Source organism: Gopherus evgoodei, chromosome 24 (assembly GCF_007399415.2).
Source record: "Gopherus evgoodei ecotype Sinaloan lineage chromosome 24, rGopEvg1_v1.p, whole genome shotgun sequence".
NCBI classification, from domain to species: domain Eukaryota; kingdom Metazoa; phylum Chordata; order Testudines; family Testudinidae; genus Gopherus; species Gopherus evgoodei.
The window spans coordinates 11,066,780-11,090,869 of NC_044345.1; the positions used below are offsets into that span (position 1 = coordinate 11,066,780).

The following is a 24,090-nucleotide window of genomic DNA, read 5'->3' on the forward strand; positions in this document are numbered from 1 at the left end:
CTGAGCTGAGAAACATCAAGTCACACTCAAGCCAAGGAAGGGACCCACCTGTGCTGTATCTAACTCTGTCCAAAACATTGTTCGGGGTGACGGTCCTGCATGGATTTCTCCCTTAGAGCTGATGCCATCCGGAGGGCAGGGGCCCAGCAGGATTTCCGGGGCTGCCTCAGGAGCGTATGGATTCTCTTGCCCTTCTCAGACATCAGAGCATGACTCTAGCCTTTCCCATTCTCTACTGATGGACATGGGGATATGGGAATAGATCAAGCCGGGATTTTTCCCGGCTGCCAGTGACTGGCTGGTCTGGCTCTGGCCTCAAGCTGCAAGCCAGCTGAGGAGCCCCTTGTAACAGAGCTGAGGACTGTACCACAGTGAAGAAAATGCCCACACACCTTGCTCACAGTAACCCAGGAAGCCTGCGGTTGGACCACCCATGTGCCAGTCCAGGACCTGACACAAGCCCTCCATGGAAGCGGAGGGGAGGTACCCACTAATGCATCCCTCTCACCTGGTGAGCATGGGTGAGCCACTCTCCACAGCCCATAGAGCTGGGCCAAGCTGGAGAGGGGATGCTGTTCCCTCCTCCCCTAGTGGGGCTGGTTCAGGGACACAGCAAAGCGAAGGACATCAAACACCTCCATAAATATCTCTATTCATAAAACACTCTCAGAAACTAACAAAATATACAATCTAGGCCCCTGGTGAGGCTGGGCTGCGAATCCTTGCCGTGCTGTGGAGCCAGGTTGGGCTGGGCTATGCTGCCTTGGAGACCCTCAGTGCACAGAGGCTGGCTCAATGAGGGCTCGGCGCTCCACCTGGGCACAGTACTTCTCAGGCAGGCCGGCAGCTCTAGAAAGAAAGAAAACAAGGGAAGGGATGTCACAGAAAGCCCCAAGGTCCTGCTGCAGAATGCTGGGGATGGGCCTAGCCCACGGCCCGAGCTCCCTTCTCTCCCAGGTCCCACAGAGCCAGCTGGGAGGGTCACATTGGCACTACCAGCCTCCTCGCCATGATCACTGGGGCCTCGGACTGGTCAGGCAGGGGGCCTCTTAATGGAATTTAAATCTGTCCCTCTGGCTGCTCCCTCTGGCGCCCTGCTGCCAGGTCACCATGAAAATGGGGCTGGTTCTGTTTGACCAAGAGGCTGGGGGCTGGCACCAGCTGGAGGGAATCTGCTGCCTCTTCCACTGGGCGATCCAGTGTGTATGGTGGAGGATTTGGGTTTAGACCCCATTGGGAGTTGGGCATCTGAGTGTTAAAGACAAGCACACTTCTGCAAGCTGCTTTCAGTTAAGTCTGCAGCTTTGGGGCAAGTAATTCAGACCCTGGGTCTGTGTTGGAGCAGACAGGCATGTCTGGCTCAGCAAGACAGGGTTCTGGGGTCCCGAGCTGGCAGGGAAATCGGAGGCAGAAGTAGTCTTGGCACATCAGTTGGCAGTTCCCAAGGGGGGTTCTGTGATGTAACCCGTCACATGGATATGGGGAGAGAAAGCAGGGATGGCGTTATGACCCTAAACACCCCTGTATTCACACCCTACACCCATGGCAATGATTAAACTATCCTTGTGGGGTATCATTTGAAAAGCTACTAATACACAGGTCAATAATATCATTGTGGAATATATGTGACAAGTCCCTTGGGACTATGTTTTAAAGTCTGTATTTGAACAAAGTAGAAACAAGTCTGCCCAGGGCTGGCATACCAATGAAGCAAGAGATTGGTGACAATCGGATGCAATTTACAATTGCGGTAAACAGAACCATTAAAGCTCACTAAGTGGTTGGGAAGTCAGCATGTCTAGACCACAAACTGCGTGTTCACTTGTCTAACCAGCCTCATCGTCGGGCAGAGACAATGAAGCTACATTTACATGAAAGGTAACAAAGCTGTTCAGTGAACAAGGGGAAGATACCGCATGCCTGTCTGGTGTCTGGGCTGTGAACTATGGCAACAGAGCACTTACAGCATTCAGAGTTACAGGGCACAACCCCTTACTGGTCTGGATTGCACCCCAAAGCGTAACGGGGTATCCTGCTGGACTGTGCTGTGTGAGCAGTGACTCTCTAAGCCAGTGGCTCTCAAACTTTTTTACTGGTGATCCTTTTCACATAGCAAGCCTCCGAGTTGACCCCCCCTTATGAATTAAAGACACTTTTTTATACATTTAACACCATTATAAATGCTGGAGGCAAAGGTTTGGGGTGGAGGTTGACAGCTCGTGACCCCCCCATGTAATAACCTCACAGTCCCATGAGGGGTCCTGACCCCCAGTTTGAGAATCGCTGCTCTAAGCCCTTTCCACTTCCACGGCCTTGCCCAGCACTATGAATGGGCTGATGTCATGCCAAGCCAAGCCCAGGCCAGGAGCCCAGCCTCCCCAGGCACAGGCCTCCTGCTTGGCCCTGTGACCTCACCTGAGCTCCTCCATCTTCTTCCTCTTGATCTCACCGATACGCTCGCTGCGCCGGCGGGCCTCTTCCTTCAGCCGCTTGCCCTCCTCGAAGGTAGCAATTCGCTCCTGCACCTGCTTCTGCTGCTGCTCGCGCACCTGGCGCCGCACCTGGTCGGCATGGTTCAGATGCAGGGCTGTGCGCCGCTCCTGCTCCTTCCGCTCCTTCTCAATCTGATCCCGCTGGGCTCTGCATGGAGACATTGGGTCGCATGACCCCTGTGCTTGAACTGCTGCCCACCCCAGCAGCGGCGCTCGAAGGGCATATAACCCTCTGTTCAAGGCTCTGATCCATGCTGCAGTCATAAGTTCCTCCTGATGCATTCCAGTTTCACTTCCCCACTCTCGTGCTAAGCACCCTCCCATGCGGACAAGGGTTTCCGTGTTCCTGCTGCTGACTGCCCAGGCTGTGTCCTCCCACCGTGGCTTCAAGGGGGAAGCTGGGCTCCCCAGACAGATCTGTAATGGGCAGGCTCCCAGTGAGGTCCAAGGCCGATTGCAGTCTGAGCAGGCAGCTCGGGCCCAGTGTTTTAGCCAATGTGCTCGCCCATCTCCCAGGCTGAGCAGCCAGAGAGCAGCGTGAGACTGGCATACAGAGGGAGATTTTCTACAGAACCCCGCTTCCCACTACGCTGCTCAAAGCTCGAGGGGCAGAAATGACACAGTGCATGCTGGGTAGAATTTTCTGATCATGTGATCAAAGATCCACAAAACCATTGTCCATCTAAAGGAAATCCATGGTGTGAAAAGCCTCGGAAGGAAACCCTGGTGCTGAGGGGGCAGGAGATCAGCCCCAGTCCCTTCAGCACTGGATGGGGCAGAGGGAAAGTGCGCAACCGGGGCACTTTGCAGCATCACTGGGAACTCGGGCCCTGAACTACCTGGCTCTCCAGGGCTGGACCTCAGTTACTACATCAGTGACTCCACCAGTGCCACCTGTGCTACCTGAGGATCCTCTCGAACTCATTGCGGTCCCGCTGCACCTGCACAGCCAGGCTGTGCTCCTTGTGGGCTATCTGCTCCAGCCGACTGTTCTTCAGCATGGCCTCAGTCTCCGCCTTCCTCTGCGCAGCTTCCTTCTCCTTCCGGCGCCACTCTCGCTCGGTGGCCTCTTGGTTCCGCTTGGCCCTCAGCGCATCCTGCCAGAAAGGGAGAGCACTGACTCCTGCTGCGAGCAGAGCAGGGACCCTAGCTGCGCTGTGTGCACAGTTCCACACCCCTGATGCGGGGCAGACAGCCCCTGTTGCTGCTCAGGACCTTGAGCTCCCTTTGTCTGAGCTACAGAGGAGCCAGCTGGGTTCTGCCTTGGCTCCTGCCCCCCAGCACAGTGTCCAGCTATGTGCATGCTCCTACTCATGATGCAGGACAGACCCAGCTGGAGTTGCTGAGCATGAGCAGAGGCAGCAGTGCTGGACGTTACAGAAACCCTGTTAGACTTGGGATCTGAGCTGAATGGAGTGAAGAAAGATACAGAACAGTGGGTTGGTGCCATCTGTGAGTTATGCTGGCACCTAGCTCACAGCCTCAGGGTCCTCATGGTCCTTCAGAGTCAATGACAATCTATAACACGGGTAGTCAATAGGCGGACTGTGGGCCAAATCCAGACCCCCAGACACTTTCAAATGGACCCTGAAATCTTTTTACTTACTTATTATCATTATTGTTGTTATTTTTTAAAATTTTCCCTGGAGTGTGGACCTGGACTGCACCTTGAACAAGAAATTTGGACCTTGACAAAAAATAATTGACTAGCCCAATCTATAGAATGCTGCAGCCACTCATCTAATGCCGAGCCTCTGCAGCCACCTCCTGAGCAAGGGGATTGGTCCTGCTTTGAGCAGGGGGTTGGACTAGATGACCTCCTGAGGTCCCTTCCAACCCTAATATTCTATGATTCTATGAGTGCATAACACTAGGTTCTAGTGGGTCCACCGCAGGGTTGGTGAGATCTCCACAACTCTGGGCTGAGACCACCTGAGAGACCTGCCTCCCACCCCATTATGGCAGCAAGATCTGGCTATGCTCCTGGGGTGGCCTCTCTAGGACAAACAGCAGAGCTTTCTCAGCCAGGTTAGAGCCTTGTGGACACGGGTTTCTCATGTCTCCCTTGCTTTGCTGTGAGACCCCCATGAAGAGTGCGAGGAAATAGCATCATTCCTGGTCCCTTGCCAAGGCGAGGGATGGGGTGAGACCTCCTCCCAGGGCAGGAGAAGGGAAGGCCGCTCTACAACATGGTGCCTCAACAGAGCAACACAACTGGTTTAACAAGGTCCATTTCTCAGTGCATTTCACTGAAATATCTCCCTCCTCAGAGCAGCGTGAGAGGCTCCCACAGCTCCTGGCTGGACAGCCAGCGGAGAAGAGAAGCTCCAGCTTCTCCATCATACCTCTGTCCCAGTAGCCCTTGCTAGCCCCTTGCCAGCTCCAGCAAGGGGGACAGACATCCTGTGTGAAGGGAAGCTGCTAATTCCTTGGAGCTGGGGAAGGAGTTTGCTCAGGGGAACATGCTGCTAGATGCAAGTCTGTGTAAAGAGAATGCAGCATCTCCCCAGGCCCGTGCTTGGTCCCTCTGCCCACTGGCTCTGGAGACTGCAGATGTAATGCACTCTAACCAGGTATCCTGGCCAGGGGATGAGCCCCACCCATGCCCCCTACATGACTAGGGCTCTAGGGACTGGTCTAGCAAGAGGAACCATTCCTCTGCTACTCCCATTGGGTTTGTTGAGGTTTTGACTCGGCTGGGATGGAAGCAGGGGAGTGAGAGGCAGAGAGGGAGATGGACTGGCATAGAGGCAGGCTTAGCGAGCATGTTACCTGCTCTGCTTGGTAATCCTGGGCCTTTTCCTGCAATGCCCTCAGACGCGCCGTCTCCATCTCCTTCTCCCGACGGATCTTCTCCTGTTCAGCCTCGAACTCTGCTTCCCGTGCCTGGGCCAGGCAAACAGAGCCAGGTCAGTGAGCTGCACCCGGGCTGTTAACAGTAACCTTTCCCCATCGCCACCACATGCAGGCACACAGCATCATACACATCCGGTGTCTCTGTCTCTCGCTCACACACACATTTCTGACCAGAGAACTTCCCCCAAATAATTCCCAGAGCAGATATTTAGCTACATATCCAGACTTGTCAGTGATGGAGAATCCACCATAATCCTTAATAAATTGTTCCCCTTCTTCTCTGGACTCCTTACAGGAGCCAGCATCTAGCTAGCCAGACATTCTCCCTCTGTTCTCGGCTGAACTACGCTCCCGTACCAGAAAACGTGGTTCATACAGATGTGTTTTTCTGCCTGCGAGATATGGACATGCCAACATCCATCAGCACAGATGGATCTTGCTGATAGAGTCACAGATGTTAATGCCAGAAGAAACCATTATGATGATCTAGTCTCAACTCCTGCATAGCACTGCCCAGGGAACCTCATCCCCCACCCAATAATTTCTGCACCTGGCCCAGAACTCATGGCTGAACTAGAGCAGAACCTTCACAGTAACATGCAGCCTCAGTTTACTGGGCAGGAATGCAACCTGGTCTCTTGTCCCGCTGCCCACACAACATACCATTTTCTGCTTCTGGTACTCCAGCACCCGCTGGTCAGCCATCCTCTCCTGTGCCAGCTGCTCCTCCTTACGCTGCTGGTTTTCATCATTGATACGTTTAATCTCAGCTTGAATTTTCCTCTTCTGCTCATGTCTGTGCTCCATGTCCTGAGAAAGGTACAAGGCAAGGTGTCCATCAGAGAGGGACCCCAGGAAGATGGCTTCAGCACAGACTCTTTCCCAGCCCATTCTTGCTTTGGCATTTGCCTGGAGCCTTCTTGGTACCATGTACCAGGAGGGACAGAGGAGCCAGCTACTGGGCTGGGGTTGAAGAAGGATCCTGTTACTAATTGCTCACTTTCCAAGTGGGCTCCTTGTCTGCTTCCCCTACTCCTCAACCGTGAGATTAACTAGCTCTGGGCTGCCCCTTCCCCTGGCCCCAGGAGATACTAGAGAGCCGGGGTCTGAGTCTCCTCTCACATGTGCTGGGTTGGCAACAGAGTTCCTCCTCACTTACCCTGCTGACAGAGAGAGGAGAGTGGTTGGACAGGCTCAGAATCAATCTCTGACAATTCACCTGTCTCTCTTACCCTCAGGTCTTCCATCTGCAGCTGCTCCAGATAATCGAGCATCTCCTGGGCCTCCTGATCCCGCTGCTCTGCCTTCATAGCCCTCTCCTGCTGGTTCTTCTCTATCTGTTTGATGATATGTTGCCTCCCTCTGAGAACAGGACACAACAATATCTCTGGCAGGGAGACATGAGTGGCCCATCATACTGTCCCCAGCACAAATGCCTGCAAAACCTGCCTTGAGAGCTGCTCTGCCAGCGAGGCCCCATGGCCATACAGGCAGGTTTCCCCTGGTTTCCATGGGAAATGCTGGGAGAGGGGCTGCACTATGACTAGCCCTGCCTAGTGCTGCAGAATCACCTGATCTGCTCCTGCTTCCTCTTCTGCTCCAGCTCCTCCTGCATCTTGGTGGCTTTCTGCCTCTCCACCTCCATCATCTGGTCCAGGCGCTTCTCCTCCTCCTCCAGCTCCTTTTCAATCAGCTGCTTCTCCAGCATCTGTGCATCGCGGATCGCCTGGCACTTTGCGTTCAAGATCATCTGTGGGGACAAAGAACCGCACTGGCTCAACCTTGCAGATGGGGGAGGGGCATGGAGAGAGAGTCCAAGAAGAAAGAAACAGACGGTGACCTAGTGGTTAGAGCAAAGAATTAGCTCTATTCCCAGCTATGCCACTGACTCACCGGGTGCCCTCGGGCAAGTCACTTAGCGTTTCTGCACCCTGGTTTCCTCACATCTGAGTACAGCAAGGACTGCACAGCACAGGCGGCTGGTAATTACCCAAAGAGCTTCCCCCCTTAGGTAACCAGTGCATATCCAGCCCAGGTCAGTAGAGACCATAAGTCCATGCTATCAGATGGCTGGCCCGTGGCATCATGTGGAATGAGTCTTGGTCCCACTCCTCGTAGACAGGTCATGATCTGCACCATTACAGCAGGCACCTTCCCTGACAGCCATCGCACAGGGGCCAAGAAGACTCAGCTTCCCTCTCCCTGTACAGGGTCCCTCCGGGGCAAGGCTGAGCTTGCCCTGCTTTGGATAAACCTGGCTCTGAGTGCCATGGGTCAGTGGGTACAGTGCTTCGCAGAGGGGCCCAGTTACTGGGGAGAGGGGCAGACTGCAGAGCAGAGAGCCCGAGACCCCACCTCACTGAGCTCCTTGACCTCATCTTCCTGCTCCATGCGCATCCTGTTGGCCCGCTGCAGCAGATACTGGGCTCGCTCCTTGGCCTCCTCCTCCAGGTCGCTCAGCTTCTCCTTCTTCTTCTGCACTATCCCCTTCTGCTTCACGGTGTTTTTGCGCTCATTCACCCCGGCCTGGAGAAGAAAGGCGGGCTGCTGACAGAGGGATCCCCACACCACACTCCTGGCACTGGAGAGCCTGGCTGACTCTGCCATAGAGCCCTTACTCCAGAGTTTTGCCACAAGCCAGAGTCTTCTGGCCCAGCACCACGACACCATATCTGGGTGGGGTTGACCTGCACAGGGGGTGCTTCAAGGAGGTAACACTGCTGAGGGAGATGCTCAAATCCTATCGTGTCCAAGAAAGGAGAGCTGCCTGGAACCATGGCCTCTGCGATATTCCCCCCCATCCTGTGCTCATGAGCCAGCGGCGTTGTGCAGAAGGCTTCTTCCCACATGGGATCCCTGAGTTTGGTATCAGCCACCCATGTCCATTAAATGGGCCACTCTCTCCACTGCCAGAACTTCCTGAGGTTGTAGCACTGCAGTCTCCCCACCCCCCACAGGGTAAGGATTCTCACCGGGATATCAACTGTGGGGGCTGGGCAATCCCTACACCCCTCCATCAGATAGCCTGGGCTTGCTCCCTTGGGTCCCAGCATAGGGTACAAGTTCCATGTCTCTGCTGCTGGGAGCATTTGGGTGGAGAGCTCTTTCCAGAGCTTGGCCAATCGCTAGGAGCTACCAGGGGTCATTCTGGAGCACAATGATCCCTCTCCCCTGACGGGGAAGCAGCATAAACAATTTGCAGGCCCACAGACATGAGCTTGCCCAGGGGCTTCCTCTATAAAGCCCTACATGGTTTGGGGCCTGGCTGGTCAAGAACCCCACCCCATCCTTGCAGTCTGCACCCCACTGTGACACGCTGTACCTCGGGGGAACACCCTATGCCCCCACATTCATTTTTATAAAATGACTGTGTGGTATCCAATGCAAAGTTTGTCACGTTGGGTGTCTCTGGAAGGATCATAAGGCACTGAGCATGGTTATTATAATGAAGTTATAGTAATTGTTACAGTAATGTTAGAGTAAGGTTATAGGTTATAATTTCATGTATATAGTTATGAGGCTGAAAATGTATCCTCATGGCTTAAAGCGAGCCCATGCAAAAACTCTCCAAGAGCAGAGAGGCAGTTCACATCTCATCAGGGCATGGATGGGACAAGCCCAGCCCAGCCTCACAGGAACAATGGACGCTGGCTTAGGCAGCAACAAAAGAATCTGTTAGACCCTTGAGGGAGTCACCTCTTTCCTTTGGGCAGTTTGGAAATGCAATGAGGTAATGCTCACCTGACTCTGATCAAAGGGGACAGCCTGACTGAAAAGTAACTAGCCAGCCTGTGCTGAGAAGCATCTAAGTTTTTAAGGACATTGAAAGTATTAAGATCAAGTTAGAATGCGTTTTGCTTTTATTTCATTTGAGTAAATCTGACTTGTTATGCTTTGACTTATAATCACTTAAAATCAATCTTTATAGTTAATAGATCTGTTTGTTTATCCTACCTGAAGCAGTGCATTTGGTTTGCAGTTTCAGAGGCTCCCCTTGGGATAACAAGCCTGGTACATATCAATTTCTTTGTTAAATTGATAAACTCATATAAGTTTGCAGCATCCAGCAGGCATAACTGGACACTGCCAGACGGAGGGTTCTGTCTGGGACTGGAGATATTGGCTAGTGTCCTTCGCCTGCAAGCAGCTGGGAGCAACTTACATGCCAGAGGCTGTGTGTGAACAGCCCAGGAGTGGGGTTCTCACAGCAGAGCAGGGTGAGGCTGGCTCCCAGAGTCAAGGGTTGGAGTGGCCGAGCAGATCACTGGTCCAGACAACACTAGAGGGGAACATCACACTCACCTCCTCATCTCTCTAGCCCAATGGCCTCTGCAGGCAAGAGCTGGACCCAGCACACCAGGAACGCCTGGGGTGGCTGCCATAGCCCCTTCAGCGAGCCTTTCCCCACAAAGTCAACCCTACAAGGTCATTTCCAACAGCATCCTGGAATCTGCCTACAAACCAGCTGACAAAAAGGAAGCGACAGGAGACACATACTATAACAGCTTCCTTCTCTGCCTTGAGGGCTGCTATGCTGGCCTCGCGCTCCTCCTTGGTCAGGACTCGGGATGCTGTCTTAATACGGTGGAAATCCTCTGGGCTCATAATGAGGGATTCTCCCGACGGGTCCTCTGCAGGAACACTGGCAGAACAAATGAGCAGGACACAGAGAGCAGAGTCACTGACATTGATTCTTCCTACCCCCCACCTCGCAGACACTTCCCCATAACCACGTCAGCCTGGGAAATGCCTGGTGGTTTCCTGTGCGGAGTTCAGACCCTGTGGCGCTGCCTGCAATAGGGGTTACCGGATCCATGGAAGGACTGTGTGAGTGCCTGAGCGAGTCAGCAGACACACACACAAGAGAGCCTAGATCCACAAAGGGCACTGCCACGCTGAGCATGGCAATGCCTAAGACCTGGCACCCTGCCACCCAATGGAATCCACAAAGCCTGAATTAGGCTCCTGGGCTCTCTACACAATATATGGGGAGAGATAGGTGCCTGAGAATGAGATCCACCAAAGCCAGCACGCTAGGCGGGGAGCTGTCTAAACTAGCTAATCACAGATACTGACGAGGGGTGTGTTCTAAGCCCCACCCCTCTCCGGGACTTAGGCTCCTCAGCCCAGGCTAGCGGGAAGCACCTATTTCTGCTTGGGATCCACATCTGGGTTCCCTCCCCTAGAGTCATGTGCCTAAGCCACTTCTTCCAAGAAGAGTGGCACGCACCCCACTCCATACAAAATGGGAGGGGAAGAAGGCCTCCCTTGCAATCTTTAGCCATCCTGTGCCGGACGTGGAGAAGGGACTTGGGTGTAAAGTCATTGGCACTGCCTTTGGCCCGATGCCTATTTCATTATTTATACAAAGTGGAACACCTTCACCAGGAGATATGGAGAGCCCGGCCCCAGAACACTCAACAGCCCTGTGATTAGGGCACTCACTTGAGAGGTGGGAAACCCCTGTTTAAATCTGTTCTCAACAGGCAAAGAGTGGAATGGAATCAGGGTCTCCCACACCCCAGGTGGGTACATAACTGCTGCACTAACGGGTATAGGGGAGTTCCTCCTTGTCTCCTCTCCCTGGCCAGTTAGGCATGCTCAGAGCACACCGAACAGAGCAGGTCCTGCAGGCAGGCTAGGTTTGAGGATCACATTAGGAAACAGACAGGTGCCCAAACACCTATGAGAGCGGTGTCCATGGCCAGAGGCAAAAACTTAGGTGCCTTGGGAACTTTTACAGTGAACACTGTAGGTGTCTACAGGGTTAGGCAGCAGCAGAGCAGGGATTGGGTGAATTGCCTTGGTACCCAAAACTGTGTATATGGGTCAAATTGCCTAGGCCTAATTTAGTGTGGGGAGTAGGCAATGGTGCTTCAGGAGGAACACTGTCAGGTTTGTGGGGAAGGAAGAGCCCCAAACCCTAGTAGAGCAGCATGATGCTATCACACACTGGGCAAAGTGACTTCACTCCAAGAATGACGGTGCTTAGACATCTCCAGTGATACTGTGTAAGTGCAGAAAAATCAAAGACTTCCCTTCATGCAACTCCAGGGCAAACATCCAAACCATCGAACACATCATAATGCAGAACCCCAAACACGGGTTTAAAGGTGAACTGGGTGATATCCACAAAGTCAGAGGGGAGGTCTTGAAATGGCTTATCGACTTGTAAGTGCATCTACAGAATGTTGCTCTGCAGATACCATACATGCACATGAAAGAGAGGGGCAGTACTGTACAAAGACAATCATGACTAAGCCCAAGCCCAAAGTCTATAGGCCAGCTTTCCTCCAGGGACTGGATTTGATCCATATGGAGGTAGGATAGAACCTCATAGTACCAAACAGCACAAGGTGCATCTGTAACAGCATGATGCCAACAGGTCATTTCCTGTGGACTCCCCATGAGTTTGACTGGAATCACAAAAACACTATGTGTGGAGCTATTTTGCCCCTGGTAAAAGAAGTTCAAAACATTTCAGAGTCAAACTTGAATTTCCCAACTTTCTGTGAAAGTAGCTCAACTGTCATCCTGGTGCTTTCACCAATTTCAAGGGGACATGATCATCTTCACTGCTTGTCCTCAGCAGGTCAGCCCCGCTGTGCACTGTCAAACAGCTGTTGTCCTTCACCCCAGTGATGTTTGCAATTCAGAAATGGATGATGTAATCCCTGTGCCTAGTTTGTATGGCAGTTTGTTGAGATTGCAAAGTGTGTTGAGTCTCTAGGGACAGAAAGATACCAGGGAAATATAAGGACACTGTCCTAACCAGGAAACCGAAAACACCTGCATGCTACACACATTGCTGACAAAAGACCCTTAAAGGGTTAATATCTTTATATAAGCCAGTATAGTTTCCTGTAATGAGCACAGAATGCGGAAACAGAAGCAACTGAATTCTAGTCTCAGTTCTGCAGATGACTCACTGCGTGACCTAGGGGAAGCTGACCATGCCCCATTTTCCCAGTTGTAAAATGTGATAATATGGGTCTATTTCCCAGAGGAGTTGTAAGAAACAAATGACTCTGTGTATTACTCAGATATCATGGTGATGGGCGCGGTATAAGAACATGAATAGAAGAGAGTGTGTGAGGCACTTTGAAGATGTTGAGTGCTAAGGATTTAATAATTATTATTAGTATTATTATATATTGCCTTTCATCCACCCACATAGTGATACCTGCTTAATCATTTCTTCAAAGACAACAGCAGCAGACTGGATTACAAAAACACTTCAAAGAATGGTTAATAGTAATAATAATATCATTGCTGTACTTTGAACCTTTCATCCTCGAGGATCTAGAATAGCCACCTCGTCAAATGACACATTAACCTGAGGTGCCTCAGTGTTTGGGTGCCCAGCCTGAGACATCTTGGGCCTGACTTTCAGGCACTCTCATTGACTTCTGTTGGAGCTCTGGCAGCTCAGCATCTCTAGAAGTCAGTTCCCAGGGGTCTCAAACTGGGTGCCCAAAAATTTGGAGTGCTCGACATCACCCTTGAAAACGTTAATCAGAGTGCCTTGGATCATTTCACCTACCACAAAAATGAACCCACCTCTGGAGTGAGACGCGATGGCTGTTTAACAATGTACAGTAACACTACACACAGCTTAAGGCAGGAGGTGAAGAAGAATCCTGCATGCAGTTAAAACAGCAGGGAAAATTTAGAGAGGCAGAAAATAATTGTGTGAACTGATATGTGGCCAAGACAATTGCCCTGTTCTTGCAAAGTGCTGTGGGTTCTTTAATGAGTACTCATGGCCCTTCTTTTACAGCTCAGTCCTGCTTAGAAAACATTCCTGGAGCAATCCACAGCCCTGTCTGCTGGATGTTGACAATGCACTATTTTCCGTACTTAAGCTGCCTTTCATACATACGGGGACATATGGGGCAGAGTTTGCTTATGTCCAGAAGATGCTATGTGCTGCTCCTGTCCTGCATATACTATTGCCTGAACAAGAGGGGCCTGTAATGTGGCCACTGAGGGAGGGAGCTTTATAGAACAGGGTGCTAACAGTGCTCTCTGACTGGCTCTCAGGAGGAGTCACTCCACTCCATGATGCCTAACTCACTTCACACCTCAAACCAGGCATTCCAGGGCATTGTCACTTGCTTCATCTTCAGGAGGCTACGCAGCAAGGGCTAGACTAGCACTGTAGTGCTTTCATGGGACAGGCACGCAGACCCATGGGGTCCCTGACACAACCTCAAAGCAGAGGCTCAGGTGCTGGCTTACATGAGATCACGGATGAGGTCCCTGGTGATGAGGCGGATGGTCTCAGGTTTGTGGCCCCAGCCACAGGCAGAGGGTGATTTCTGGACAGTCTGCACATCCTGTAGGATCACTAGCGGGCTGTCAGAGCATGATCGCTGTAGGTTCTGAAAGAACAAAAGAAAGAGAAATGGGGTCTTCTCAGGGTTACTCATTACTCCCCACACAAAACACATCTTTGGAATCCTGAAGTGTCTCTCCCCTGGCTCCTGTGCATGGCTGTACCATTGTGAGAGCTCTGATCCCAAGCACTAACTTAGCACAGAACATTAATGACCCTTTCTTGCAAACATCCTGACAGACTGCTGGGTCCGGGAATAGGAGCTGAAGCCTTTCACCTGGTTCTAATCCAGGCCAAGCACCAGCCCCTTTCTAGCCCTAGTCACCAGAACCTGAAGGATATTCTCTCCCAACAGCTGTTTAGGTGCCAGCATCAGCCCTGCTCCATGAACAATTGCATGAACTGAGCTGACGTTGTTCACAATCCACCTGCCTAATGCCCCAGGAACAGCTGTACTTACTTTGGGGGAGCTGGTGGCCTATCCCCCTCTCTAGTTCTGCATGGGGCCTGGCAGAAGCTAAAAGCAGAAAGGAGTGAGGACGAGTTGGCCCAATTCTCCGAGGGCAGGCAGTGAGTACCAGGGGTATTGGGAGATCCTTTGGAGGTTTGGATTCTGTAGGAGCCAAGCACCCAGCCCCCGTTACAGATCCTGCAGAATAGATTAATTCAGCCCTAGAAATGAACCTTTCAAAGAATAACTTTCCCTAAAGCTGGTCCTGTCCCCATTCATTGGAGCTGACATTGCCACCTAGTGAACAATCCAGCACGCTCCAGGGGTGATTCAGCTAGACCAGCCTGAAGGCACTTGTGCTGTCTTCTGATACAAAAACAAGTATCAGTGCAAGAGGTAGTTAATGTATCATGGAGATAAAAAGTTCAAATACACAAACCCAAGAAACTGAAAGGTGATGGTCTCCAGAATAGTATTAACTGAGCCATATGGCACATGATGACTCCTGGAGATCAGAGATGGACTGTGGTGCTGGGATGGATCCAGTGCAGAATGGTCCCAGGGTGGTGAATACAACATACTGAATAGTGCTGCATCAAAAGCAAACATTATTACGCCCATTTTACAGATGGGGGAAACAGACCCAGAGAGGTCAGACTGCGTCCTATGACAAATGCGTAGAAATAGATGTGCAATGTGGCTAAGATAATGCTGCTCTGGGGATTGTAACTTTGGATCGTCCTGACTTGTCTGTGTCTAAATTCTTAAGATTAATATAATCTACCTGCCAATATAGTGTCTAAGTGGTGAATGATGAAATAACAGTGTTAGTGCTGAATTACGTACCCTTTAACACAAAGAAAACAGTGTCATTTATTCCTATCTGTGATTGAGTCAGCCAGTCCTCTAGTTCCCATGGAACTCATTGGGGTGGCTGTGTTTACTCTGTGCTGTCACACATACCGAGGAACTCAATTAATGCTACAGTGATTACTACAATAAACTCCCCACTGATAATATCAGCCTGGAGGCTTGTGTGATATCAGATCACAAATCTGTGTAGGGCTCTTCTGGCATTAAATACAGCAAGTCCCAGACTTCGGGCCAATGCTCATTCCCCACATAAAGCTGGACGACTCCGCCTTGTGGACCAGCCTCTTGAGACACCTGAAGTTTGAAAGGGCAGTTACTGTTCATTTACTGACATTTAATACCTCTGCTCTCCTAACCCAGGAATGGCCAAAAGGGTTTTACACAGTTTTCTCTGAAAGAATCATAGACTATTAGGGTTGGAAGGGACCTCAGGAGGTCATCTAGTCTAACCCCCTGCTCAAAGCAGGACTAATCCCCAGACAGATTTTTTACCCCAGTTCCCCAAATGGCCCCCTCAAAGATTGAACTCACAACCCTAGGTTTAGCAGGCCAGTGCTCAAACCACTGGGCTATCCCTCCCCTCACTCTAAGGAGTGAGGCCCAAATAGAAAGGTTTAGCCCAAACCAGCCATTTTGGACCGGGGCAGTAGAAGCAGGGGAGCCTCGGCCCTTTAAATAGCCCCCAGAGCTCTGGGGTAGCGGGGGAGGGAGGGCCTCCGGCAGCTATTTAAAGAGTCGGGGATCCAGCTCCCTCTGCCGCCCTAGTCCTTTAAATAGCTGCTGGAGCCCTGTCGCTTCCCCAGGGCTCCAGCAGCTATTTAAAGGGCCAGGGCGGCAGAAGCAGGGGAGCCGCAAGCCATTTAATTAGCCCCCCAGAGCCCTGGGGAAGCAGGAGGCTCCAGGGGCTATTTAAAGGGCCCTTGACTCCAGCTGCCTCTGCACCCCGGTCCTTTAAATAGTCACCAGAGCCCCACCGCTTCCCCAGGGCTCCGGAGGCTATTCAAAGGACCAGGGCGGTGGAAGCAGGGGAGCTCCAGGCCCTTTAAATAGCTCCCAGAGCCCCAGGCTGCTGCTGCTACGCCAGTGGCGGAGGTGGGAGGAGATATTGCGGGTTCTGAGGGGGGCAGTCTGGGGCAGGATGTGGGTTGGGGTTGGTGGGGGGGGGGAACAGCAGGCACGTGGGGATTGTACTCACCGCACAGTTCTCTACTGGGTCTTCGGCAGCACTTCGGTGGCAGGTCTTTCACTTGCTCCGGATGAAGGACCTGCAGCCAAAAAGCCGCCAAAAACCAGGAGCGAGTGGACCCGGTAGGGAACTGGTTTTTAGGATTTTGGGAGCTCATCACTGTCCCCAGGGGGCCATCAGGGAATAGGGGGTTGGATGGGGCAGGAGTCCTGGGGGGGACACCAGAAAGCAAGAAGCAGGGTCTGGGGTCAGATAAGGGTTGGGGGCTGGGCCATGCCTGGCTGTTTAGGGAGGCACAGCCTCCCCTAACTGGCCTTCCATACAATTTCAGAAACCCAATGTGGTCCTCAGGCCATAAAGTTTGCCTGCCCTGGTCTAGCCTTACTTGGTCCTGCCTCAGCTCTGGGGACTGGACTTGACTTCTCAAGGCCCAGTGCTCCTATGATTCTATACAGTGGCTCTCAAACTTTTGTACTGGTGACCCCTTTTACATAGCAAGCCTCTGAGTGTGACCGCCCCTTATAAATTAAAAACACTTTTTTATATATTTGAGGTGGAGGCTGCCAGCTCACGATCCCCCATGTAATAACCTCGCGACCCCCTGAGGGTTCCCAACCCTTAGTTTGAGAATCTCTGTGCGATGAATATTTAATTATTGAGAATATTCAATAATTTCATTATAATAGAACTATTTCAACAGGAGAGATGGAGGAACCCACATCAGAATATCCCATAGTTCAATGACTAAGACTCTTGAGAGGGGAAATCCCTCCTCCTCATATCCTTACACTGGTCCCTCCCAGTCCCTTTTCAAATTGTTTCTCTACATCAGACAAAGCAGAGAATTGAACTTGGGTCTCCTACATCCTAGGTGAATGCTCCAATTACCGGGCTAAAAGTTACAAGGGAGGAGGCAGCAGCAGCACCATCACTATTTAAGAGCCTAAACTACCTGACTCCAGGAGACAGATTCCCATTTGTGCATTGCTGAACAGAGTTAGGTACTTCCTTGCTGTCTGGATTTCCATGAGAGCGATGGGGCTTAGGAAGACACATCCTTCTTGTGACTTGTCAGCATCTCCCACTGGCTAGCTTAGGTGGCTCCTCGCCTAGCAGGTTGGGAGCCTGGGGGCCTAACTGAGGCTTTGTGGATACCATTGTTCTTCCAGTGTTTCTAGGCACCTAACAATTAGGCATTGCAACACCTAAGTACCTTTGGGGATATGAGTCTAAATGCCAAAGTCTGGGGTTGTGGATCTGGGCCAAAGGGCCTTATCCCAAAGTAAAAACCCCATGAAGACAACTCAGATGAATCAGTTACCCTGGGCTTTAAAAAAAACAAAGACAAAAAACACCCCACGCCTTTTTTAAATCAGTGAAAACAAGGCTTTAGAAGCAAGAAAGCTCAGAAACATAACAAGGCTTAGGCGTTGCAATACCTACATTTTAGACATCCAGGAAATCACTGGACAAACGCATGGGACCTACAAAGCCTAAGTTAGGTGCTGGGACTCCCTGTACCACAAAAGAGGAGAGACAGAAGCCTGAGAATGCGAGCCACAAAAGTGAGCACGCTAGGTGAGGAGTCACCTAAACTAACCAATGGCTGATGTCAATGAGAGGGGTGCGTCCTAAGCCCCGCCTCTTTCAGGGTTAGGTGCCTAAAAGCCCTGGCTGCAGAGAAGCATGTGACCCAGAGCTCCATATCTCTCTCCTGGAGTCAAGCGGCTTAGGCACCTGAACTATTTCTTGTGAATTAGGCACCCACCTAACTCCATATAAAATAAAGCATGGTAGTGTTAGAACTTTTAGCACAGTGGTTAGCACACTCACCCAGGCGGCAGTGAGAGACTCAGGTTCAGTTCCTCCCTCTATCTGCAGGGGGCAGGACGGGAAGGACTGGAACAGGGGTTTTTTACCTCTCAGGAAAGTGCCCAACCACGGGGCTGTGATAGTCTGATGTGGAAATTTCTCAGTCTTGCCTGTTGAAGACATTCGACTTTGGATTAACTAATTAAATAATCATTAGACCAGAGAAAAACTGAATGAGAATGACTCTATAGCAGGCCTACACAACATGCGGCCTGCAGAGGCTCACTCTGCGGCCCGCGGCGGGATTCAAAAGGCTCTGAGCTGCTCACAGCAGCGGGGAGCTCAGAGCTCTTTAAATCTCAGCCGCCGCGGGGATTCAAAAGGCTCTGAGCTGCCCGCAGCGGCAGGGAGCCCAGAGCTCTTTAAATCTCAGCTGCGGCCAGGATTCAAAAGGCTCTGAGCTGCCCACAGCCCTGGGGAGCCCAGAGCCATTTAAATCTCAACCGCGTCTGGGATTCAAAAGGCTCTGGGCTGCCTGCAGCGGTGGGGAGCCCAGAGCCATTTAAATCTCAGCCGCGGCTGGGATTCATAGGGCTCTGGGCTGCCTGCAGCGGCAGGGAGCTCAGAGCTCTTTAAATCTCAGCTGTGGCCTGGATTCAAAAGGCTCTGAACTGCCCGCAGCGGTGGGGAGCCCAGAGCCATTTAAATTTCAGCCGCGGCCGGGATTCATAGGGCTCTGGGCTGCCCACAGCAGCGGGGAGCTCAGAGCTCTTTATATCTCAGCCGCGGCCTGGATTCAGAAGGCTCTGGGCTGCCCGCAGCCGCAGGGATTCCAGAGCCCTTTAAATCCCAGCCGTGGCTGTGATTCAAAAGGCTCTGAGCTGCAGGCAGCCGCAGAGAGCCCAGAGCCCTTTAAATCTCAGCCACCAGGGCCGGCTTTAGGCCAATTCAACCAATTCTCCTGAATCAGCCCGCCCCTAAGAGGGCCACATGCCCAAGCCCCAGTAGGGTGTACCGGCAAAAGCCAGTGCGCTGTAGCAGGGTGGCCCAGCTTCCCCAGGGGGAAATTTAAAAGGCCTGTGGCTCCCAGGCCATTTAAATTGCCACCAGAGCACCACTGCTGGAGCCTTGGGGTAGAGCTGTGGGGCTCTGGGGGCTATTTAAAAAGTCCGGGGTTCCCGTCGCTTCTACCACCCTGGCCCTTTAAATAGCCACCGGAGCCCCATCACTTCCCTAGGGTTCCTGTGGCTATTTAAAGGGCTGGGGCGGTAGAAGAAGGGGAGCCCTGGGCCCTTTAAATACCCCCAGAGCCCTGGGGTAGCGGGGGGCTCTGGGGGCTATTTAAAGGGTCGGGGCTCCAGCTGCCTCTGCCGCCCCAGTCCTTAAATAGTCGCTGAAGCCACACCGCTTCCCCAGGGCTCCCTTGGCTATTTACAGGGCTGGGGCGGTAGAAGCAGGGAAGCCGCGGGCTCTTTAAATAGCCCCCAGAGCCCTGGGGTAGCGCGGGGGGGTCTCCAGATGCCTTTGCTGCCCTGGTCCTTTAAATGGCCCCTGGAGCCTCACCACTTCCCCAGGGCTCCTGCAGCTATTTACAGGGCTGGGGCAGTGGAAGCAGGGGAGCCCCAGGCCCTTTAAATAACTCCTGAGCCACGGGCTGCTACTGCTACCCTGGTGGGGGAGGCAGGAGGAGGGGGAACTCACCATACAGGATGGGCTGTACCCCCTGTACTTGCACCAGTTGCCTGCAGCCAACCCCTGCCGCACCTTCTGCTCTGCCTGCACCAGTTCCTGTCTGCAGCCAGCCCTGCACCCGCGGCCCACAGCCAGCCCGTCTCCAGCCAGCCCCTCACCCCGTCTTGTCTTCAGCCCTGCACCAACCCGTCTCCAGCCAGCCCTGCACCCCCTTCCCTGTCTCCAGCCAACCCCTGCCGCACCCCCCTGCCTGAAGCCAGCCAGTCCTGCACTCCTTTGTCTCCAGCCCTGCTAACCCATGCCGCACCCCCCCTGTGGCCCTGTCTCAAGCCAGCCAGCCCATCCCACACATCGTCTCTAGCCTGCCCCACACCCCTTGCCCAGCCTGCAGCCAGACCCTACCTCCAGCCACCACCCCCACCTCCAGCGAGCCCCATGTCCACTGGTGCCCTGTAGTTCCCAGGGAAGTAACCCTGCACACCTGCTTCAATGAGGTGGGCAGGGAGCAGCTGGGACCCACACGTGCACCCTAGCACACCCTAAGGGAGTGGCAGAGCTCATTTCTAATTCAGACACATCTTTTTAAAAAAGAACTTTAGGTAAAGTTAACATATATCTGTACTTTCCCGGACATGTCAGGCTTTTTGGATCTTAAATCGCCAGTCAGGAGGAAAATACGGACATATGGTAACCCTATTGGTACAAAAAATACATACTGTGGCAGAACTTTTTATAGGGAACCGGTTGCTAAGAAATGAAAGGTCTTTTTTTTACATTTTTTTTTCTTTCAGTCATCCCTGCTGGGGCTCCGCTGAAAATGTTCGAATTGGGCCCCTCACTTCCTAAAGCCGGCCTTGCCAGCTGCGGATGGGATTCAAAGGCTCTGGGCCCCCCACAGCCATGGGGAGCCCAGAGCCCTTTAAATCTCAGCCGTGGACGGGATTCAAAGGGCTCTGAGCTGCCCGCAGAGATTCTCGGCTGTGGCTGAGATTTAAAGGGCTCAGGGCTCCTTGCCGCCAAGGGCAGCCCAGAGCCCTTTGAATCCCAGCGGCGGCTCCAGCGGATGTGCTGGGGCTGGGATTTAAAGGGCTCGGGCTCCCCTCAGCAGCAAGAGCTCTGGGCCCTTTAAATCCCTGCCCCAGCCCCACAAAGCTCCGGGTTCCCGCAGCCGCCGGAGCCCTGGGCCCTTTAATTTGACCCTGAGGGCTCGCAGCCAGCTCTTCAGCTGGGAGCCCCTGGTTGATTTAAAATCAAGTATCACCTCCTCACCCCCAACCTTCCTTTTTGGCCCACAGCTGTTTTGGTGGGGCGGCACTGGAAAAGGAGGGTTTGTTTCTGCAGGGCTGAGTGGTGCTGAGGAGGAGTGTTTCTGCTGGGCCCAGCGGAGGGGGGGAGGTGTTTCCACGGTGCCCAGGGGTTTCGGCCCTCAGCTGTTTTCTTTGGAGTAATGTGGCCCTCACCGCTTTACGAGTTGTGCAGGCCTGCTCTATAGCCTAGTGGCTAGGACACCCACCAGGAAGGTGGGAAATCCAGGATCCCAACTCCCTACTCCAGTGACTCTTCAATCATTTATCCTAAGTGGAACAGCTTCAACAGGAGAGATTGAGAGTGCCTCCCATCAGACAGAGAGGGGAATTCAACCTATATCTCCATGTCCCAGATGAGCATTCTCAATAGTGTGCTAAAAATTGTAAGATCACCACCGCTACCTCCTCATCCTTGATTCTGAATGATACCTGATGTGGCAGGCATGCTCTAAGCACACCTACTGGATCAGGCACTGTAGGTGGAGGAGCAACTATCTTCCCCTGGTTTTTTGTTTGCAATGGGGCTCAGACATCTAGACACCTAGGGTGAGGAAGCAGCGTGCATGCCCAGAGGCAGGTAGACTCACAGGCATCTAGAAAATCTTTATAGTGAAAACAGGTGTCAAGGGAATTTAGATGTCTACAGGGCTAAACAGCAGCTCAGCAGGTGTTTTGTAGATCACAGTGGGGCACAAAACTGAGGCACAGGAACCTAAATCTGGGGTTTAGGCATCTAAATCCCTTTGTGACTCTGGGCCTAAGAAATTAGAATACAGTTGGATTTAATTAGGACTAAGTGATTCTTTCAAAGCCAGACTGCAGTGGAGCCATGAGTGCAAGCTATGGGCCACCTGTGGGCTGACTAGCCCTACTTATAATGACAGCACAGGCTATAAAAGCCTCTTCCTAAGAGCCCTCAAACAGTCCCTTTCCTGAGGGCTTGTCTACATCAGAAAGTTGCAGCGCTGGTGAGGGAGTTACAGCGCTGCAACTTAGGAGGTGTACACATCTGCAGGGCACCACCAGCGCTGCAACTCCCTGTTTGCAGCGCTGGCCGTACTCCCGTTTTGTCTCGGGTGTAGAGGATCCAGCGCTGGTGATCCAGCGCTGGTAATCAAGTGTAGACACTTACCAGCGCTTTTCTTGACCTCCGTGGAATAAGCAGGTATCCCAGCATACCTGAGGAAGCCTCTGGTAATCAAACTGGTCTCCTTCCCCAGCTTGCTCTCGCGTTCCCCGAACCCCGAGCAAGCGGGTCTCCTTCCCTGAGGTTTGCAGGGGGGTTCGGGGAACGCGAGAGCAAACCGCGGCGAAGCTGGTCTCCTTCCCCGGTTTGCTCTCGCGTTCCCCGAACAAGCGGGTCTCCTTCCCTACGGTTTGCAGGGTGGTTCGGGGAACGCGAGAGCAAACCGCGGCAAAGCTGGTCTCCTTTCCCGGTTTGCTCTCTCGTTCCCGAACCCCCGAGCAAGCAGGTCTCCTTCCCTGCGGTTTGCAGGGTGGTTCAGGGAATGCGAGAGCAAACCGGGAAAGGAGACCAGCTTCGCCGCGGTTTGCTCTCGCGTTCCCCGAACAAGCAGGTCTCCTTCCCTGCGGTTTGCAGGGTGGTTCGGGGAACGCGAGAGCAAACCGCGGCGAAGCTGGTCTCCTTTCCCGGTTTGCTCTCTCGTTCCCCGAACCCCCGAGCAAGCAGGTCTCCTTCCCTGCGGTTTGCAGGGTGGTTCGAGGAACGCGAGAGCAAACCGCGGCGAACCTGGTCTCCTTTCCCGGTTTGCTCTCGCGTTCCCCGAACCCCCGAGCAAGCAGGTCTCCTTCCCTGCGGTTTGCAGGGTGGTTCGGGGAACGCGAGAGCAAACCGCGGCGAAGCTGGTCTCCTTTCCTGGTTTGCTCTCGAGTTCCCCGAACCCCCCTTGAAGCCGCCCAACAGCGCTGCAGTGTGGCCACATCTAACACCACTTGCAGCGCTGGTTGCTGTAAGTGTGGCCACTCTGCAGCGCTGGCCCTATACAGCTGTACTAATACAGCTGTAACAACCAGTGCTGCAAAATTTTAGATGTAGACATGGCCAGAGTCTCCTCAGTAAAGGAGCTGGAAAGGTGCTTTAGTGGAGCTCCTTTATACCCAAGGAAAGAAGGGAGTTAACGGGGGTAAAAGCAGCAAAGAATCCTGTGGCACCTTACAGACTAACAGACGTTTTGGAGCATGAGCTTTCCTGGGTGAATCCCCACTTCCTCAGATGCATGTAGGTGAATGCATGTGGGTGAATCCCCACTTCCTCAGATGCAGGGTAAGTTCATTTCAGTTTCTTTCTAGGGTGGTTACACATGATGGTTGTGCTTTTGAAATATTGTTTGCACCGTGCGGGGGATCCATACCGCACAGACTGGGGGCGGGGGACAGCTGCCCATACCAGCTCCTTTCCTCACCTTGGCAACTCCAAACAGGCTCTCGTCCACCTCTGAGCGCAGGGCCTTGGTCCTGTAACGGGTGCGGGCCCTGGACCTGCTGGAGGCACTGGAGGAAGCGCTGGCGGGCTGCGGAGCAGTGAGAGAACCCAGGCCCGGGTTAGTGCCAGCCGCTCCCAGCGCTCGGAGCCGGCCTGGAACGAGGGGGTGGCGCCCCGTCCAGCCCGGGCACCTCGGCGGGAGCAGTGGGGGCCGGGAGGGTGACCCCCGGCAGGGGGCGGGACGCGCGGGCACAGGGAGCGGAGCGGAGCGGAGCGTGAGGGGGCGCTGGGCTGCAGGCTCCGCCTGGCAGGGCCCCGGGGCCCGGGCAGGGCCCATCGCCGGGGAAGAGGCAGGCCAGGCCTGAGGCCCGTGCGGCCCGTCGCTAGGGGTCACAGGACAGGCCCTCCCAGCGCGCCGCGGGGCGGGACGGCGGGACCCGCGCGGCCGGGCCGGGCCGGGCTCTCACCATTATTCACTGCGGCCGCCTCTCTCCCGGCTCCGCGCGGGCACTTCCCCCGGCTGCTGACTGGTCGCCATGGCAACGGCAGAGCCCGCGACTTCTCCTAGGCAACGGGAGTCACGGGGTGGAACGTTGCGGGTCAGCCGGAAGTGACCGACCCAACCCCTCCCCCCGCGGAG

The 24,090-nt window shown here is 53.3% G+C and overlaps 1 protein-coding gene across 4 annotated transcripts; it reads right to left on the bottom strand.

The window, feature by feature from the left end:
- Positions 1–636: 636 nt before the first annotated feature.
- Positions 637–24,056, bottom strand: CFAP45 (cilia and flagella associated protein 45). Of its 4 annotated transcripts, XM_030542161.1 has the most exons (13): positions 23,918–24,012; positions 23,431–23,538; positions 18,030–18,178; positions 13,590–13,732; positions 9,846–9,990; positions 7,704–7,874; positions 6,920–7,098; positions 6,581–6,710; positions 6,012–6,158; positions 5,265–5,378; positions 3,396–3,589; positions 2,416–2,640; positions 637–849 (listed from the first exon to the last, which is right to left on the bottom strand). In XM_030542161.1, the coding sequence occupies exons 5-13, from the start codon at positions 9,951–9,953 to the stop codon at positions 774–776; spliced, it is 1,344 nt and encodes a 447-aa protein (XP_030398021.1). In that variant the 5' UTR covers positions 9,954–9,990; positions 13,590–13,732; positions 18,030–18,178; positions 23,431–23,538; positions 23,918–24,012; the 3' UTR covers positions 637–773. The 4 variants fall into 4 exon arrangements, with proteins under 4 accessions (XP_030398021.1, XP_030398017.1, XP_030398018.1 ...); XM_030542157.1 differs by lacking the exon at positions 18,030–18,178 and having other exon boundaries at positions 23,918–24,056; XM_030542158.1 differs by lacking the exons at positions 18,030–18,178; positions 23,431–23,538 and having other exon boundaries at positions 23,918–24,056.
- Between the last annotated feature and the right edge of the window lie 34 nt (positions 24,057–24,090).